General features: G+C 37.7%; 1 protein-coding gene and 1 long non-coding RNA gene across 3 annotated transcripts in view; one reads left to right on the forward strand and one right to left on the reverse strand.

Annotated features, from left to right (window-relative positions):
* The window catches only part of LOC148187198 (uncharacterized), a 22651-nt gene extending 21385 nt beyond the window's left edge, over window positions 1–1266 (forward strand). The window contains exons 6-7 of the long non-coding RNA XR_015778889.1: window positions 762–830; window positions 971–1266. This is a non-coding gene — a long non-coding RNA (uncharacterized LOC148187198). The remainder of the gene's footprint in view (window positions 1–761; window positions 831–970) is intronic.
* The window catches only part of adora2b (adenosine A2b receptor), a 46546-nt gene that overhangs the window by 27059 nt on the left and 972 nt on the right, over window positions 1–18515 (reverse strand). For both annotated transcript variants that reach the window (XM_088088303.1, XM_088088302.1), the window contains exon 2: window positions 17949–18413. In XM_088088303.1, the coding sequence (XP_087944429.1) occupies window positions 17949–18268 (320 nt within the window). In that variant the 5' untranslated portion in view covers window positions 18269–18413. The remainder of the gene's footprint in view (window positions 1–17948; window positions 18414–18515) is intronic.

Here is an 18515-nt window from a genome sequence, read left to right on the forward strand (position 1 = left end):
GAAAACCACATTAAACCACATAAAATAGCCTGTAAAGAAACGCTGTAGCAAAGAAAGTTGCAAAAAGGGACAAAAACACAATAATTTGGCACATGGAGAAAATGACCGAAAAAAGCAAGGCTATAGTATGGCAAAATGTGAAAAAATGACATTTTCTAAAAACAGCTGAAAACCAAATTAAACCACATAAAATAGCTTGAATACACACGCTGTAGCAAAGAAAGTTGCAAAAAGGGACAAAAACACAATAATTCGGCATATTGAAAAAATGACCGAAAAAAGCAAGGCTATAGTATGGCAAAATGTGAAAAAATGACATTTTCTAAAAACAGCTGAAAACCACATTAAACCACATAAAATAGCCTGTAAAGAAACGCTGTAGCAAAGAAAGTTGCAAAAAGGGACAAAAACACAATAATTTGGCACATGGAGAAAATGACCGAAAAAAGCAAGGCTATAGTATGGCAAAATGTGAAAAAATGACATTTTCTAAAAACAGCTGAAAACCACATTAAACCACATAAAATAAACCTGTGAAGACACGCTGTAGCAAAGAAAGTTGCAAAAAGGGACAAAAACACAATAATTTGGCATGTGGAAAAAATGACCGAAAAAAGCAAGGCTATAGTATGGCAAAATGTGAAAAAATGACATTTTCCAAAAACAGCTAAAAACTTTCATGGTTATTGTTTGATGTTTTTGGTGTTTGTTCCCTCCTTTGTCCCCTCTGCATGCTCCCTCCTTTGTATGTGTTTGTGCAGCGAATCACTCCAGCCTTCTTCTGCCTGGTTGAGACTCTGCTTCAGTGCCAGATCACTCAGTTGCAGTTGGTAACTATGTGTTTTGCCATCTCGCTTCTTTCTGGTTTCTCCACTGCTCTTGTGTTTTTTCTTGCTCTTGTGAAATGATTTTCTTTTTTTTCGCCTACTGGCTAATTTTTAATCTCAACCCCATGTTTGTCCCCAATTAGCTTCACCTGTTCCACACCGACTCTCCAGCCTGACGATATATCTGTCTGAGTGCTTCAATCTCCCACACTAGCCAGCAGCCAGCCGATACCACCAGGCGTTGTTTGTTCCCTCTTTTTGATCAAATACAATAAACTCTATTCCACCTTTTTTCGTCTTTGTCACTGGATTTTGTGTCCTCCATACAAACAAACTTTAAAGAAAAGAGCTGAAAACCACATAAAATAGCTTGCAGAGACATGCCACAGCATGTTGCAGAAACGCCAAAAAACCCGCAGTTTGGCAGGTGGAAAAAATGACCGAAAAAGCAAGGCTATAGTATGGCAAAATGTGACAAAATGACATTTTCCAAATATAGCTGAAAACAACATTAAACCACATAAAATAGCCTGTATTGACACGCTGTAGCAAAGAAAGTTGCAAAAAGAGACAAAAACACAATAATTTGGCATATGGAAAAAATGACCGAAAAAAGCAAGGCTATAGTATGGCAAAATGTGAAAAAATGACATTTTCTAAAAACAGCTGAAAACCACATTAAACCACATAAAATAACCTGTAAAGACACGCTGTAGCAAAGAAAGTTGCAAAAACGCCCCAGAAAACAATAATTTGGCATATGGAAAAAATTACCGAAAAAAGCAAGGCTATAGTATGGCAAAATGTGAAAAAATGACATTTTCTAAAAACAGCTAAAAACCACATTAAGCCACATAAAATAGCCTGAATACACACGCTGTAGCAAAGAAAGTTGCAAAAAGGGACAAAAACACAATAATTTGGCATGTGGAAAAAAAGACCGAAAAAAGCAAGGCTATAGTATGGCAAAATGTGAAAAAATGACATTTTCTAAAAACAGCTGAAAACCACATTAAACCACATAGAACAACCTGTAAAGACACGCTGTAGCAAAGAAAGTTGCAAAAAGGGACAAAAACACAATAATTTGGCATGTGGAAAAAATGACCGAAAAAAGCAAGGCTATAGTATGGCAAAATGTGAAAAAATTGCATTTTCTTAAAACAGCTGAAAACCACATTAAACCACATAAAATAACCTGTAAAGACACGCTGTAGCAAAGAAAGTTGCAAAAAGGGAAAAAAACACAATAATTTGGCATATGGAAAAAATGACCGAAAAAAGCAAGGCTATAGTATGGCAAAATGTGAAAAAATGACATTTTCTAAAAACAGCTGAAAACCACATTAAACCACATAAAATAACCTGTAAAGACACGCTGTAGCAAAGAAAGTTGCAAAAACGCCCCAGAAAACAATAATTTGGCATATGGAAAAAATGACCGAAAAAAGCAAGGCTATAGTATGGCAAAATGTGAAAAAATGACATTTTCTAAAAACAGCTAAAAACCACATTAAACCACATAAAATAGCCTGAATACACACGCTGTAGCAAAGAAAGTTGCAAAAAGGGACAAAAACACAATAGTTTGGCATGTGAAAAAAATGACAGAAAAAAGCAAGGCTATAGTATGGCAAAATGTGAAAAAATGACATTTTCTAAAAACAGCTGAAAACCACATTAAACCACATAGAACAACCTGTAAAGACACGCTGTAGCAAAGAAAGTTGCAAAAAGGGAAAAAAACACAATAATTTGGCATATGGAAAAAATGACCGAAAAAAGCAAGGCTATAGTATGGCAAAATGTGAAAAAATGACATTTTCTAAAAACAGCTAAAAACCACATTAAGCCACATAAAATAGCCTGAATACACACGCTGTAGCAAAGAAAGTTGCAAAAAGGGAAAAAAACACAATAATTTGGCACATGGAAAAAATGACCGAAAAAAGCAAGGCTATAGTATGGCAAAATGTGAAAAAATGACATTTTCTAAAAACAGCTGAAAACCACATTAAACCACATAAAATAACCTGTAAAGACACGCTGTAGCAAAGAAAGTTGCAAAAAGGGACAAAAACACAATAATTTGGCATGTGGAAAAAATGACCGAAAAAAGCAAGGCTATAGTATGGCAAAATGTGAAAAAATGACATTTTCTAAAAACAGCTGAAAACCACATTAAACCACATAAAATAACCTGTAAAGACACGCTGTAGCAAAGAAAGTTGCAAAAAGGGAAAAAAACACAATAATTTGGCACATGGAAAAAATGACCGAAAAAAGCAAGGCTATAGTATGGCAAAATGTGAAAAAATGACATTTTCTAAAAACAGCTGAAAACCACATTAAACCACAAAAAATAACCTGTAAAGACACGCTGTAGCAAAGAAAGTTGCAAAAAGGGAAAAAAACACAATAATTTGGCATATGGAAAAAATGACCGAAAAAAGCAAGGCTATAGTATGGCAAAATGTGAAAAAATGACATTTTCTAAAAACAGCTGAAAACCACATTAAACCACATAAAACATCCTGTATAGACACGCTGTAGCAAAGAAAGTTGCAAAAACGCCCCAGAAAACAATAATTTGAAATGTAGGAAAAATGACCGAAAAAAGCAAGGCTATAGTATGGCAAAATGTGAAAAAATGACATTTTCTAAAAACAGCTGAAAACCACATTAAACCACATAAAATAGCCTGAATACACACGCTGTAGCAAAGAAAGTTGCACAAAGGGACAAGAACACAATAATTTGGCATGTGGAAAAAAAGACCGAAAAAAGCAAGGCTATAGTATGGCAAAATGTGAAAAAATGACATTTTCTAAAAACAGCTGAAAACCACATTAAACCACATAGAACAACCTGTAAAGACACGCTGTAGCAAAGAAAGTTGCAAAAACGCCTAAAAAAAACAATAATTTGGCATGTGAAAAAAATGACCGAAAAAAGCAAGGCTATAGTATGGCAAAATGTGAAAAAATGACATTTTCTAAAAACAGCTGAAAACCACATTAAACCACATAAAATAGCCTGAATACACATGCTGTAGCAAAGAAAGTTGCAAAAACGGACAAAAACACAATAATTTGGCATGTGGAAAAAAGGACCGAAAAAAGCAAGGCTATAGTATGGCAAAATGTGAAAAAATGACATTTTCTAAAAACAGCTGAAAACCACATTAAACCACATAAAATAGCCTGTAAAGACACGCTGTAGCAAAGAAAGGTGCAAAAAGGGACAAAAACACAATAATTTGGCACATGGAAAAAATCAACGAAAAAAGCAAGGCTATAGTATGGCAAAATGTGAAAAAATGACATTTTCTAAAACAGCTGAAAAACACATTAAACCACATAAAATAGCCTGTAAAGACATGCTGTAGCAAAGAAAGTTGCAAAAGGGACAAAAACACAATAATTTGGCATATGGAAGAAAAAGACCGAAAAAGCAAGACTATAGTATGGCAAAATGTGAAAAATGACATTTTCTAAAAACAGCTGAAAACTATATTAAACCACATACAATAGCCTGTAAAAACACGCTGTAGCAAAAAAAAGTTGCAAAAAGGGACAAAAACACAATAATTTGGCATGTGGAAAAAAAGACCGAAAAAAGCAAGGCTATAGTATGGCAAAATGTGAAAAAATGACATTTTCTAAAAACAGCTGAAAACCACATTAAACCACATAGAACAACCTGTAAAGACACGCTGTAGCAAAGAAAGTTGCAAAAAGGGACAAAAACACAATAATTTGGCATGTGGAAAAAAGACCAAAAAAGCAAGACTATAGTATGGCAAAATGTGAAAAATGACATTTTCTAAAAACAGCTGAAAACCACATTAAACCACATAAAACAACCTGTAAAGACATGCTGTAGCACAGAAAGTTGCAAAAAGGGACAAAAACACAATATTTTGGCACATGGAGAAAATGACCGAAAAAAGCAAGGCTATAGTATGGCAAAAATGTCAAAAAATGACATTTTCTAAAAACAGCTGAATACCACATTAAACCACATAAAGTAGCCTGTAAAGACACGCTGTAACAAAGAAAGTTGCAAAAACACCCAAAAAACACAATAATTTTGCACATGGAAAAAATCAACGAAAAAAGCAAGGCTATAGTATGGCAAAAATGTCAAAAAATGACATTTTCTAAAAACAGCTGAAAACCACATTAAACCACATAAAATAGCCTGTAAAGACACGCTGTAGCAAAGAAAGTTGCAAAAAGGGACAAAAGCACAATAATTTGGCATGTGAAAAAAATGACCAAAAAAAAGCAAGGCTATAGTATGGCAAAATGTGAAAAAATGACATTTTCCAAAAATAGCTGAAAACCACATTAAACCACATAAAATAGCCTGTAAAGACACGCTGTAGCAAAGAAAGGTGCAAAAAGGGACAAAAACACAATAATTTGGCACATGGAAAAAATCAACGAAAAAAGCAAGGCTATAGTATGGCAAAATGTGAAAAAATGACATTTTCTAAAAACAGCTGAAAACCACATTAAACCACATTAAATAGCCTGAATACACACGCTGTAGCAAAGAAAGTTGCAAAAACGGACAAAAACACAATAATTTGGCACATGGAGAAAATGACCGAAAAAAGCAAGGCTATAGTATGGCAAAATGTGACAAAATGACATTTTCTAAAAACAGCTGAAAACCACATTAAACCACATAAAATAACCTGTAAAGACACGCTGTAGCAAAGAAAGTTGCAAAAAGAGACAAAAACACAATAATTTGGCATATGGAAAAAATGACCGAAAAAAGCAAGGCTATAGTATGGCAAAATGTGAAAAAATGACATTTTCTAAAAACAGCTGAAAACCACATTAAACCACATAAAATAACCTGTAAAGACACGCTGTAGCAAAGAAAGTTGCAAAAAGGGAAAAAAACACAATAATTTGGCATATGGAAAAAATGACCGAAAAAAGCAAGGCTATAGTATGGCAAAATGTGAAAAAATGACATTTTCTAAAAACAGCTGAAAACCACATTAAACCACATAAAACATCCTGTATAGACACGCTGTAGCAAAGAAAGTTGCAAAAACGCCCCAGGAAACAATAATTTGGCATGTAGAAAAAATGACCGAAAAAAGCAAGGCTATAGTATGGCAAAATGTGAAAAAATGACATTTTCTTAAAACAGCTGAAAACCACATTAAACCACATAAAATAGCCTGAATACACACGCTGTAGCAAAAAAAGTTGCAAAAACGGACAAAAACACAATAATTTGGCATGTGAAAAAAATGACCGAAAAAAGCAAGGCTATAGTATGGCAAAATGTGAAAAAATGACATTTTCTAAAAACAGCTGAAAACCATATTAAACCACATACAATAGCCTGTAAAGACACGCTGTAGCAAAGAAAGTTGCAAAAACGCCTAAAAAAGCAATAATTTGGCATGTGGAAAAAATGACCGAAAAAAGCAAGGCTATAGTATGGCAAAATGTGACAAAATGACATTTTCTAAAAACAGCTGAAAACCACATTAAACCACATAAAATAGCCTGAATACACATGCAGTAGCAAAGAAAGTTGCAAAAACGGACAAAAACACAATAATTTGGCATGTGGAAAAAAGGACCGAAAAAAGCAAGGCTATAGTATGGCAAAATGTGAAAAAATGACATTTTCTAAAAACAGCTGAAAACCACATTTAACCACATACAATAGCCTGTAAAGACACGCTGTAGCAAAGAAAGTTGCAAATACGCCCAAAAAACCAATAATTTGGCACATGGAAAAAATCAACGAAAAAAGCAAGGCTATAGTATGGCAAAATGTGAAAAAATGACATTTTCTAAAAACAGCTGAAAAACACATTAAACCACATACAATAGCCTGTAAAGACATGCTGTGGCAAAGAACGTTGCAAAAAGGGACAAAAACACAATAATTTGGCATATGGAAGAAAAGACCAAAAAAAGCAAGACTATAGTATGGCAAAAATGTGAAAAAATGACATTTTCTAAAAACAGCTGAAAACTATATTAAACCACATACAATAGCCTGTAAAAACACGCTGTAGCAAAAAAAAGTTGCAAAAAGGGACAAAAACACAATAATTTGGCATGTGGAAAAAAAGACCGAAAAAAGCAAGGCTATAGTATGGCAAAATGTGAAAAAATGACATTTTCTAAAAACAGCTGAAAACCACATTAAACCACATAAAACAACCTGTAAAGACATGCTGTAGCAAAGAAAGTTGCAAAAAGGGACAAAAACACAATAATTTGGCATATGGAAAAAAAGACCAAAAAAAGCAAGACTATAGTATGGCAAAATGTGAAAAAATGACATTTTCTAAAAACAGCTGAAAACCACATTAAACCACATAAAACAACCTGTAAAGACATGCTGTAGCACAGAAAGTTGCAAAAAGGGACAAAAACACAATATTTTGGCACATGGAGAAAATGACCGAAAAAAGCAAGGCTATAGTATGGCAAAAATGTCAAAAAATGACATTTTCTAAAAACAGCTGAATACCACATTAAACCACATAAAGTAGCCTGTAAAGACACGCTGTAACAAAGAAAGTTGCAAAAACACCCAAAAAACACAATAATTTTGCACATGGAAAAAATCAACGAAAAAAGCAAGGCTATAGTATGGCAAAAATGTCAAAAAATGACATTTTCTAAAAACAGCTGAAAACCACATTAAACCACATAAAATAGCCTGTAAAGACACGCTGTAGCAAAGAAAGTTGCAAAAAGGGACAAAAGCACAATAATTTGGCATGTGAAAAAAATGACCAAAAAAAAGCAAGGCTATAGTATGGCAAAATGTGAAAAAATGACATTTTCCAAAAATAGCTGAAAACCACATTAAACCACATAAAATAGCCTGTAAAGACACGCTGTAGCAAAGAAAGGTGCAAAAAGGGACAAAAACACAATAATTTGGCACATGGAAAAAATCAACGAAAAAAGCAAGGCTATAGTATGGCAAAATGTGAAAAAATGACATTTTCTAAAAACAGCTGAAAACCACATTAAACCACATAAAATAGCCTGCAAAGACACGCTGTAGCAAAGAAAGTCGCAAAAAGGGACAAAAACACAATAATTTGGCATGTGAAAAAAATGACCAAAAAAAGCAAGGCTATAGTATGGCAAAATGTGAAAAAATGACATTTTCCAAAAATAGCTGAAAACCACATTAAACCACATAAAATAGCCTGTAAAGACACACTGTAGCAAAGAAAGTTGCAAAAACGCCCCAGAAAACAATAATTTGGCATATGGAAAAAAAGACCGAAAAAAGCAAGGCTATAGTATGGCAAAATGTGAAAAAATGACATTTTCTAAAAACAGCTGAAAACCATATTAAACCACATACAATAGCCTGTAAAGACACGCTGTAGCAAAGAAAGTTGCAAAAACGGACAAAAACACAATAATTTGGCATGTGGAAAAAAAGACCGAAAAAAGCAAGGCTATAGTATGGCAAAATGTGAAAAAAATGACATTTTCTAAAAACAGCTGAAAACCACATTAAACCACATAAAACAACCTGTAAAGACATGCTGTAGCAAAGAAAGTTGCAAAAACGCCTAAAAAAACAATAATTTGGCACGTGGAAAAAATGACTGAAAAAATCAAGGCTATAGTATGGCAAAATGTGAAAAAATGACATTTTCTAAAAACAGCTGAAAACCACAATCAACCACATAAAATAGCCTGAATACACACGCTGTAGCAAAGAAAGGTGCAAAAAGGGACAAAAACACAATAATTTGGCATGTGGAAAAAATGACTGAAAAAAGCATGGCTATAGTATGGCAAAATGTGACAAAATGACATTTTCTAAAAACAGCTGAAAACCACATTAAACCACATAAAATAGCCTGTAAAGAAACGCCGTAGCAAAGAAAGTTGCAAAAAGGGACAAAAACACAATAATTCGGCATATGGAAAAAAAGACCGAAAAAAGCAAGGCTATAGTATGGCAAAATGTGAAAAAATGACATTTTCTAAAAACAGCTGAAAACCACATTAAACCACATAAAGTAGCCTGTAAAGACATGCTGTAACAAAGAAAGTTGCAAAAACGCCTAAAAAAACAATAATTTGGCATGTGGAAAAAATGACCGAAAAAAGCAAGGCTATAGTATGGCAAAATGTGAAAAAATTGCATTTTCTTAAAACAGCTGAAAACCACATTAAACCACATAAAATAACCTGTAAAGACACGCTGTAGCAAAGAAAGTTGCAAAACGAGACAAAAACACAATAATTTGGCATATGGAAAAAATGACCGAAAAAAGCAAGGCTATAGTATGGCAAAATGTGACAAAATGACATTTTCTAAAAACAGCTGAAAACCACATTAAACCACATAAAATAGCCTGTAAAGAAACGCTGTAGCAAAGAAAGTTGCAAAAAGGGACAAAAACACAATAATTCGGCATATGGAAAAAAAGACCGAAAAAAGCAAGGCTATAGTATGGCAAAATGTGAAAAAATGACATTTTCTTAAAACAGCTGAAAACCACATTAAACCACATAAAGTAGCCTGTAAAGACACGCTGTAACAAAGAAAGTTGCAAAAACGCCCAAAAAACACAATAATTTGGCACATGGAAAAAATCAACGAAAAAAGCAAGGCTATAGTATGGCAAAATGTGAAAAAATGACATTTTCTTAAAACAGCTGAAAACCACATTAAACCACATAAAATAACCTGTAAAGACACGCTGTAGCAAAGACAGTTGCAAAAACGGACAAAAACACAATAATTTGGCACATGGAGAAAATGACCGAAAAAAGCAAGGCTATAGTATGGCAAAATGTGAAAAAATGACATTTTCTAAAAACAGCTGAAAACCACATTAAACCACATAAAATAGCCTGTAAAGACACGCTGTAACAAAGAAAGTTGCAAAAACGCCCAAAAAACACAATAATTTGGCACATGGAAAAAATCAACGAAAAAAGCAAGGCTATAGTATGGCAAAATGTGAAAAAATGACATTTTCTAAAAACAGCTGAAAACCACATTAAACCACATAAAATAACCTGTAAAGACACGCTGTAGCAAAGACAGTTGCAAAAACGGACAAAAACACAATAATTTGGCACATGGAGAAAATGACAGAAAAAAGCAAGGCTATAGTATGGCAAAATGTGAAAAAATGACATTTTCTAAAAACAGCTGAAAACCACATTAAACCACATAAAATAGCCTGTATAGACACGCTGTAGCAAAGAAAGTTGCAAAAACGGACAAAAACACAATAATTTGGCACGTGGAGAAAATGACCAAAAAAAGCAAGGCTATAGTATGGCAAAATGTGAAAAAATGACATTTTCTAAAAACAGCTGAAAACCACATTAAACCACATAAAATAGCCTGTAAAGACACGCTGTAGCAAAGAAAGTTGCAAAAAGGGACAAAAACACAATAATTTGGAATATAGAAAAACTGACCGAAAAAAGCAAGGCTATAGTATGGCAAAATGTGAAAAAATGACATTTTCTAAAAATAGCTGAAAACCTCTCATTCATTGATCTGATCAGCCGTGTGAACAGATCAATGCCTCCTGCTGCATTCACAGACCCGCAAAATCGTTGGATATTTTCGCAACATCACAGAGAGTGACACCGTTCACAAGACCGAGACAGATGACCAGAACCGTGTCAGCCTCGGGTATTTCCAGCGCAGATGCATAAACCATAAAACGAAGCCATCGTCATCACGTAAGAGGCTGCGCGAGAGTGAAGTCAGACTGTGAGGTCACAGCAGCTGGCGTTTTCGGACTCTGACAGCGCAGACAGGAAGTGCGAGATGCCTCTGAGTGGGTGAGATCAGCTTTGTTATATATTCATTAGAATATAAAAACAGTCAAATATTCAGCAGCAGGTCGCCGTATTTCTGACGTCCTGCGGCCAGTCATAAAAACACAGCACCGCCCACAGAGGGAGGAGCTCTCAGTGACCTCCACACCTTCTCCCTGCTCCTCTCCATCTTCTCCTCCTTCAGCACAACAGGCGGGGTCCGTCTCCTGCACGCCGCCTCCCGCCCTCCCTCCGTCCGGCGGCAGGGAGCGGGCGAGCGGCTGAAGGGATTAGCTCTGGCATGACGACAGCACGCTGGCATCTATCTTTGTTTTGCTTTCGCTCCATTCTCCATACATCCCCCTCTCCTCTCTCTGTCGCTCTGATCCGCCAGGCCTCACACACACACCTCTGCCGGGCCACACACACTCTCTGTAAACGCCCACAACATCCGCTCAAATGTCCGGCAGCGTCCGCTTCACACACGAACTATCAGGTGGCCGTTCACACTGAAAACACGGGGGATTTCATCCTCCGCAGACTCAAGCGCACAGCTTTTGCATCATGAAAAAAACAGGCTGTACAGCGCAGAGGAGGCGCATTAATGAAACCACGTAAACACAGATTTGAATGTGGACAGCTCTCACGGTCCGATTCAAATGTGCTGATGCAAGACGAGTTTTGACAAAGAGGGAAGCAAACACAGATCTAATCTCACGTTTTCACGGGCGAGATCTTTACTGTAACGGTGCGTTTTACTGTAAAGCTCAACAACTTTCGTTTTCCCCGTTGTCGTCATAACTGAAACGATACCTCAAAATCTATTTTTGGAGTTTCTGAAACACTGAGTGCTGATGGTTTTCTCGCTCTGAAACTGGAGATCGTGGTCAGTTTGGTTTCACTGCAGCAGCGTGAACGGTCACAGCTTCACACCTGACCTCCATCACTTTCCACCTCAGCAGCTCTTCATGTCAAACAACGTCGGGACAAAAGAGGAAACTGAGCCTGAAACATCACAATCGTGCAGACGCTTCCAGACAAACCACGAAGAACAATGAGCTCCTCACACGCAGCGAGTCCATGAAGGGCTGGACTCACCCAAGTGTGTCGTCAGATGGTTTTTATTTTTATTAAAAACAGTGTGTCTATTTTGTTTTACAAAAGTCATCATATAGTATGTCATATTTTTCTTTTAAATAGTATGGCATGTTTTAATATTTTTTAATTAAACAAAGTCATAGTACAGTATATCTTTTTTTAAAAATTGGATGGCACTTTTAAAATATTTTTTAATTTAAGAAAGTCATAGTACAGTATACCTTTTTTTTTAAAAAAAAAAATAGTATGGCATGTTTTAATATTTTTTAATTTTAAAAAAGTCATAGTATGGTATATCTTTTTTAAAAAAATAGTATGGTATTTTTAAAATACTTTTTAATTTAAACAGGTCATAGTACAGTTTGTCTTTTTTATTTTTTACAAAGTCATGATCAAAACATTTTTATCAAAAGCCATATTTTTTATTGTTTTACCAAAGTCATAGCAAATAAGTCATGACATTGTTAATGACTTTTTTAATTTTTAACAAAAAAGTCCCTTTTTATAGTCAAATAAGGTCATTACATTTTTTTTTAATTAAAAAGTCATTGTATTATGTCTTTATTTTTTTTTTACTAAAAAGGCACAGTATGGTTTTTTTGTTGTTTGTTGTTTTTTTTACAAAAGTTATGGTACAGTATGCCATGAAATTATTTTATAGGAAAAAAAAGCCAGTGACATGATTTTTTAAAATAAAAAGTCAAAGTACACTTTGTAAGTGTAGTTTTTTAAACGCAGTATTGTATGTCATAAAAACTGCACTTTTCCTGTCAGGCCCTAAATCAGACGCTGGCTCCCTGTAATGGCACTCAGTCCTCAAAAGTTAAAGACACCTTGATCAGGGATTTTGGTCGTCAGTTTTCTAAAAATTTCGCCTGCGGGGAAATCTCCCGTTGGGTCGCGGGGACACACACACACTAAAAATGGTCTCCGTCCCCACACAGCGATAAATACGGAGGACGGGATTGATCCGCTCATCTTCCTCAGCAGACAGAGTTGAGATAAACGTCTGCAATAATCCTGACTTGATTTTATTTTCGACACAAGCTGCATTCACTTCATCGTCGCCTCGTCTCCGCAGCTGATCCCGGGTCATTTCGGGTCTCGGATGTTGTGGAGGACGCGTGTCTCACAGAGAGTGTGAGGATGATGCATCCGTCACCGTGTGTCTGCATGTTTCCACCTGCGCTCTGCATCATATTCAATGAGAGGAAACATCCAAAAATTTGGATTAGCAGAGCCCGTTTTTTTAAATCTACCCTCACTTGGAAATATTTGTCATCATTTGGGAAACACAACAGAAAGATTTACATCCAGGACGACTGTCCCACGACGGCCCTGCATGTGCCGAGACAAAGACGGGGAGATTAAATGCCCACATTTCCTGACCACGCTGACTGAGGCGCTGCTGTGGGTGTGGGCGATCGTTTGAGGTCTCTGATGTGCTAAAGGTTACCGGCAGGTCCCCACCGGACCCGAAACACCCGGGGGGGTCCATCTGAGAGAGAGCGCCGAGTGGGTGTGCAGCTCCGTCATCTCACGGGTTTAAAACATCTGGCTTTGGCCTTTCACTTCCACTAAAACCATCTGTGAAAACACTTTCATGTTCGAGCCCAAAGACTGACCACACACACACACACACACACACACACACACACACACACACACACACACACACACACACACACAGCCATCTCTGTGGACATGTAACATGAGCTGAACATACACTGGTCTCATTATCACATGTGAGACCAAATGTCTACAAAGCAACCAGAGAAAGCACAAAATGACCTCAGAGACACAGAAACATGCAAAAACATGCAAAACAACCACAAGGAGGCATAAAATGATGACGAAGCAACACAAAACAGCCTAAAAAGACACAATATTGCCTCAAAGAGACACAAAATTACACCAAAGAGGCTAAACTGACTACAAAAAGACAGAAAAACAGCCACTAGGAGATCCCAAATGACAAAAAAAAACACGGATAAACAACCCCAAAGACACACGAAACAATGATAAGACAACACACAAAAAAGACACAACTTTACCTTAAAGAGACACAAAATTACGTCAGAGACACAATATTACCCAAACTACTACAAAAAAACATAAAAGAACCACTAGGAGACACAAAACTATAAAATAGAGACACAAAATTACCACAAAGAGATGCATAACAACCACAAAGTCAGTGGGTCTTGCTCTTTTATTGGACATTTTTACGAAGATAAAATCTTTATCACGGGTTTCGTGGCCGTTCAGAGGAAACTGTCAAATTTCAGTGTTGAAACCTTGTCACAGTGTTATGAGCGTGTCGTCGGTTTAACGGCAGTTTAAAGTTTCTGTGTGAGGAAGCAGAACGAGGTTTGGTTTCCATCCGTGGGTCAAAAATAGAAGCACAAGCGGGGATTTTTTTTTTTTCACAAGCCACTCGGTTGGACAACTTTTATCCGACACTCGTGTCAAACTGTCCTTTCTTGCCAACGCTTGAGACTAATGGAAATGACAGCACATCACAGCCCCGCGGCACGCACAGCCACATCAGCGCAACACAACACAACACTCACTGCAACACAACACAACACTCACTGCAACACAACACAACACTCACTGCAACACAACTGCAACACAACACTCACTGCAACACAACTGCAACACAACACTCACTGCAACACAACACTCACTGCAACACAACACAACACTCACTGCACCACAACTGTACCACAACACTCACTGCAACACAACACTCACTGCAACACAACTGCAACACAACACTCACTGCAACACAACTGCAACACAACACTCACTGCAACACAACACTCACTGCAACACAACACAACACTCACTGCAACACAACACTCACTGCAACACAACTGCAACACAACACTCACTGCAAAACAACAGTCACTGCAACACAACACTCACTGCAACACAACTGCACCACAACACTCACTGCAACACAACTACAACACTCACTGCAACACAACACTCACTGCAACACAACACAACACAACACTCACTGCAACACAACACAACACTCACTGCAACACAACACAACACTCACTGCAACACAACTGCAACACAACACTCACTGCAACACAACTGCACCACAACACTCACTGCAACACAACACAACACTCACTGCAACACAACACAACACTCACTGCAACACAACACTCACTGCAACACAACTGCAACACAACACTCACTGCAACACAACTGCACCACAACACTCACTGCAACACAACACTCATTGCAACACAACAGTCACTGTAACACAACTGCAACACAACACTCACTGCAACACAACTACAACACTCACTACAACACAACTGCACCACAACACTCACTGCAACACAACAGTCACTGTAACACAACACTCACTGCAACACAACTGCACCACAACACTCACTGCAAAACAACAGTCACTGCAACACAACGCTCACTGCAACACAACTGCAACACAACACTCACTGCAACACAACTGCAACACAACACTCACTGCAACACAACTGCAACACAACGCTCACTGCAACACAACTGCAACACAACACTCACTGCAACACAACACAACACTCACTGCAACACTCACTGCAACACAACTGCAACACAATTCTCATTGCAAAACAACACTAACTGCAAAACAACAGCTGAGGCTGGAATCGAACCTGCAGCCACTGTGGGACACAGCGTCCGTACATGGGACGCCCGCTCTACCTACTGAGCTCCTGGGCGTTTCTTTAGGAATCTCAGTTCAGGAGTTTGACTTGCACAGAGTGTTTTCACAGCGTTTCCAGCACACTGTGCAGCATAAACTAAACAATTTATAGAGACATGAAGCCGCTGTGTGTCTGTCTCTGTCCCCTCAGGTGGACACGCTCTGAGGCTGCACGGCGGAGCTCGGTGGCCTTTTGCCATCAGGATCAATGGAAGTGACAGTGTGGCCACAGGTATCGATCCGGTGTCTTCTCCTGTCACGTCACACGGCTGCATGACAGACCGTCACACTGTCGCCACACTGTCCGTCAAAGTTTCGTTAACTGAACCGCTGAGATTATTCAATCAGGGGCCACTTCAAAGTGTTTGCTAAGTCTGTCTCCAACAGCAGATTAAAGAGGATTTATCTGATTATCATTCCGAGTTTAGATATTAACGGGCTATTTTTACACAGGCTACGCAAGAAGCTGATTGATGAGATCACAGAGCTGATGCTGACCGTCCACGTCCTGAACATGGACGGATTACTGAGCGGACCCGCCGAGCTCAGACCCAGGGGCCCCGCTGGCCCTTTAAAATGTCAAATGTACTTAATGTGTAATTAAGGCGTACTGAACAGGAAGAGACTCAAAAGGACCACAAAGGTACTGTAAAATCGCACAAAAAACTACAAAATGGGCAAAAAAACACAAAGAGACACAAAACAAAGTGAGACAAAAAAAGAGAGAAAAGACGCGCGATTACCTTAAAGAAACACATTAATCCAATAAGACACAAAATTACATCAGACACAACTCATCATCTTCAGAGACACAAAACGCACACAAGAAGACACAAAACAACTACAAAAAGACACAAAATTACCTCAAAGTAACCCATGCAACCACAAACAGAGTCCCAAATTACCTACAAAAACAAGAGACTAAAAAGAGACACAAGGCAACGACAAGGAGACTCAAAACAACCAAAACACACACGAAGTGACCTCACTGAGATACAAAACTACGTCAGACTCAAAACACCTACAAAGAGACAACAAAATGACAACAAAGCAACACAAAACAACTAAAAAAACCACAAAATGACCTCATTAAGATACAAAACTTCCTCAAAGACCCAAAACCACTAAAAATCCACACAAAACAACCAAAAACGACACAAAATTACCTCAGCGAGACCCAACCCTCCAAAAAGGCAAAAAACAACTAAAAGGAGACACAATGTGACTACAAGAAGAGTCATAATGACTAAAAGACACAAAATGAGCTCATGGAGACACAAAACTATTGCGACTGTTGCGTTGGTGCGTCATTACACAGTTACGCCGCCAGCCGCCGGCCTGTCAGCCGTACTTCAGCGTTTTCGGTTGATTTTGCTGATCCGTGTACACGAGGATCGTTCTCACAGTGTTATCATACAAACACAGATTTGTTTTTCAGTGCAAAGAAAAACTTTTCTGCTTTAAATGAGGATGTTCTCATCCAACTACAAAGCAAAACAAAACAAAAACCACAAAATTACCTCGAAAGAGACAAAAAACAGAAAGGGGCTAAACAATTACCACAACAGAGAAGCACAAAAAGACACGTAACAGCCACAGAGACGCAAAAACACCACAAAGTCTGTGTGTCCTGCTTCCATGTAGGAGAGGTGGTGGGGCCCTTCACAAGCCCAGGGGCCGACTGTGTTATAATCCGCCCATGATCATGAATTTGATTGTTTCCCACAGGGGACACACGGCAATATTTTGGACTCTTTGGCAAAGACAGAATATTTCACCTTATTTCATGCACACGGTTGCACTTTTACCCTTCAAAACCTGGATCGACATCAGTTTTCTTGTGCAGACGCCTTCATGGCCACTAAAAAAAATGAAATCTGAGCAAATTGGTTTGACTTCTTTTGAAAAAATGAGCATCTTGAACAGTTCTGCCTTACTGCAAAAATTTAGTAGCTTTGGAAAATTATCCTTAAAACGAAAATGTCCAAAAACTATATTTGAAATTATCATTATATTTCGAAATTTTTACCTAAAAATTTTTTTATTTTTAATTATTTAATTAATTATTTTCAAGCACTTTTTTTCGATGTTTTTATCTTCTCATTTTTTTTTGGGGGTAATTTACGGACCATTTTCTTATTTTTAATCCCATTTTTTCCCCAGGTCATTCCCTTTTTTATTGTTTCTTTTTCTTAGTTTTTTTGTTCTACTTTTGACCTTTTATTGCTAATGTTTGGGCCATTTATTCTTAATGATTTTAAAGTACCTTTTCAAGGTCATTTCCTTTTTGTTGTTCTTTTTTTCTTAGCTGTTCCCTAATTTTCACGTTTTTTTTAAGAAATCGAGCCAATTTCTTGGGTTTCAAAGGGTTAAGTTAACTTAGTCTTACAGAGTGAATACGCTGAACTGACTTCTCACTATCTTCACCATCATCCTGTCTGATGAGTAAAAACAGTTTTCTGAGTAATTGACAAAATCACTCACCTCAGAGGGATTTTGACGGCCAGATATCTGTCAATAGCGATCGCGAGCAGGCTGAAGATGGAGCTTTGAGTCAGTACCAGAACAAAACAGGCCAGGAAGAGACATCCATAGAAGTCCAGAACGATCCCGACGCTGATGGTGATGGCGAAGGGGATGGCGAGGCAGCCGACCAGAATATCCGCCACAGCCAGAGACACCAGAAAGTAGTTGGTGGCGTTTTTCAGAGTGGTGTTGATCGCGACAGCCCAGCACACCAATATGTTGCCGGATATGGAGAGAACTGCGATTATGACTTCAATCACGATGTAGAAAGCACTCATCCTCGCAGAGCGTGTTTAAAACCTGCAGGCTGAACATAACAGGAGACGCTCTCCCGCAACGCTGCCTCTAGTCCCAGAGGAGTAAAGAAGTCTTTCTGCTGTAATCCAGGAATATTCCACAAGTGTGAGCTGCACCACCAGCCATCTGTTGGACAAAAAAACAGATTTACTTTAAATTCACAGTGAGAAAAAGTAGAAATTTGCACAAAAAAGTTGCAACTTTACGCATGAATCAACCCGCAAGTGT

The sequence above is a fragment of the Plectropomus leopardus genome, chromosome 15 (assembly GCF_026936395.1).
Source record: "Plectropomus leopardus strain MGB_pleo_1.0 chromosome 15, ASM2693639v1, whole genome shotgun sequence".
In the NCBI taxonomy this organism is placed as follows: domain Eukaryota; kingdom Metazoa; phylum Chordata; class Actinopteri; order Perciformes; family Serranidae; genus Plectropomus; species Plectropomus leopardus.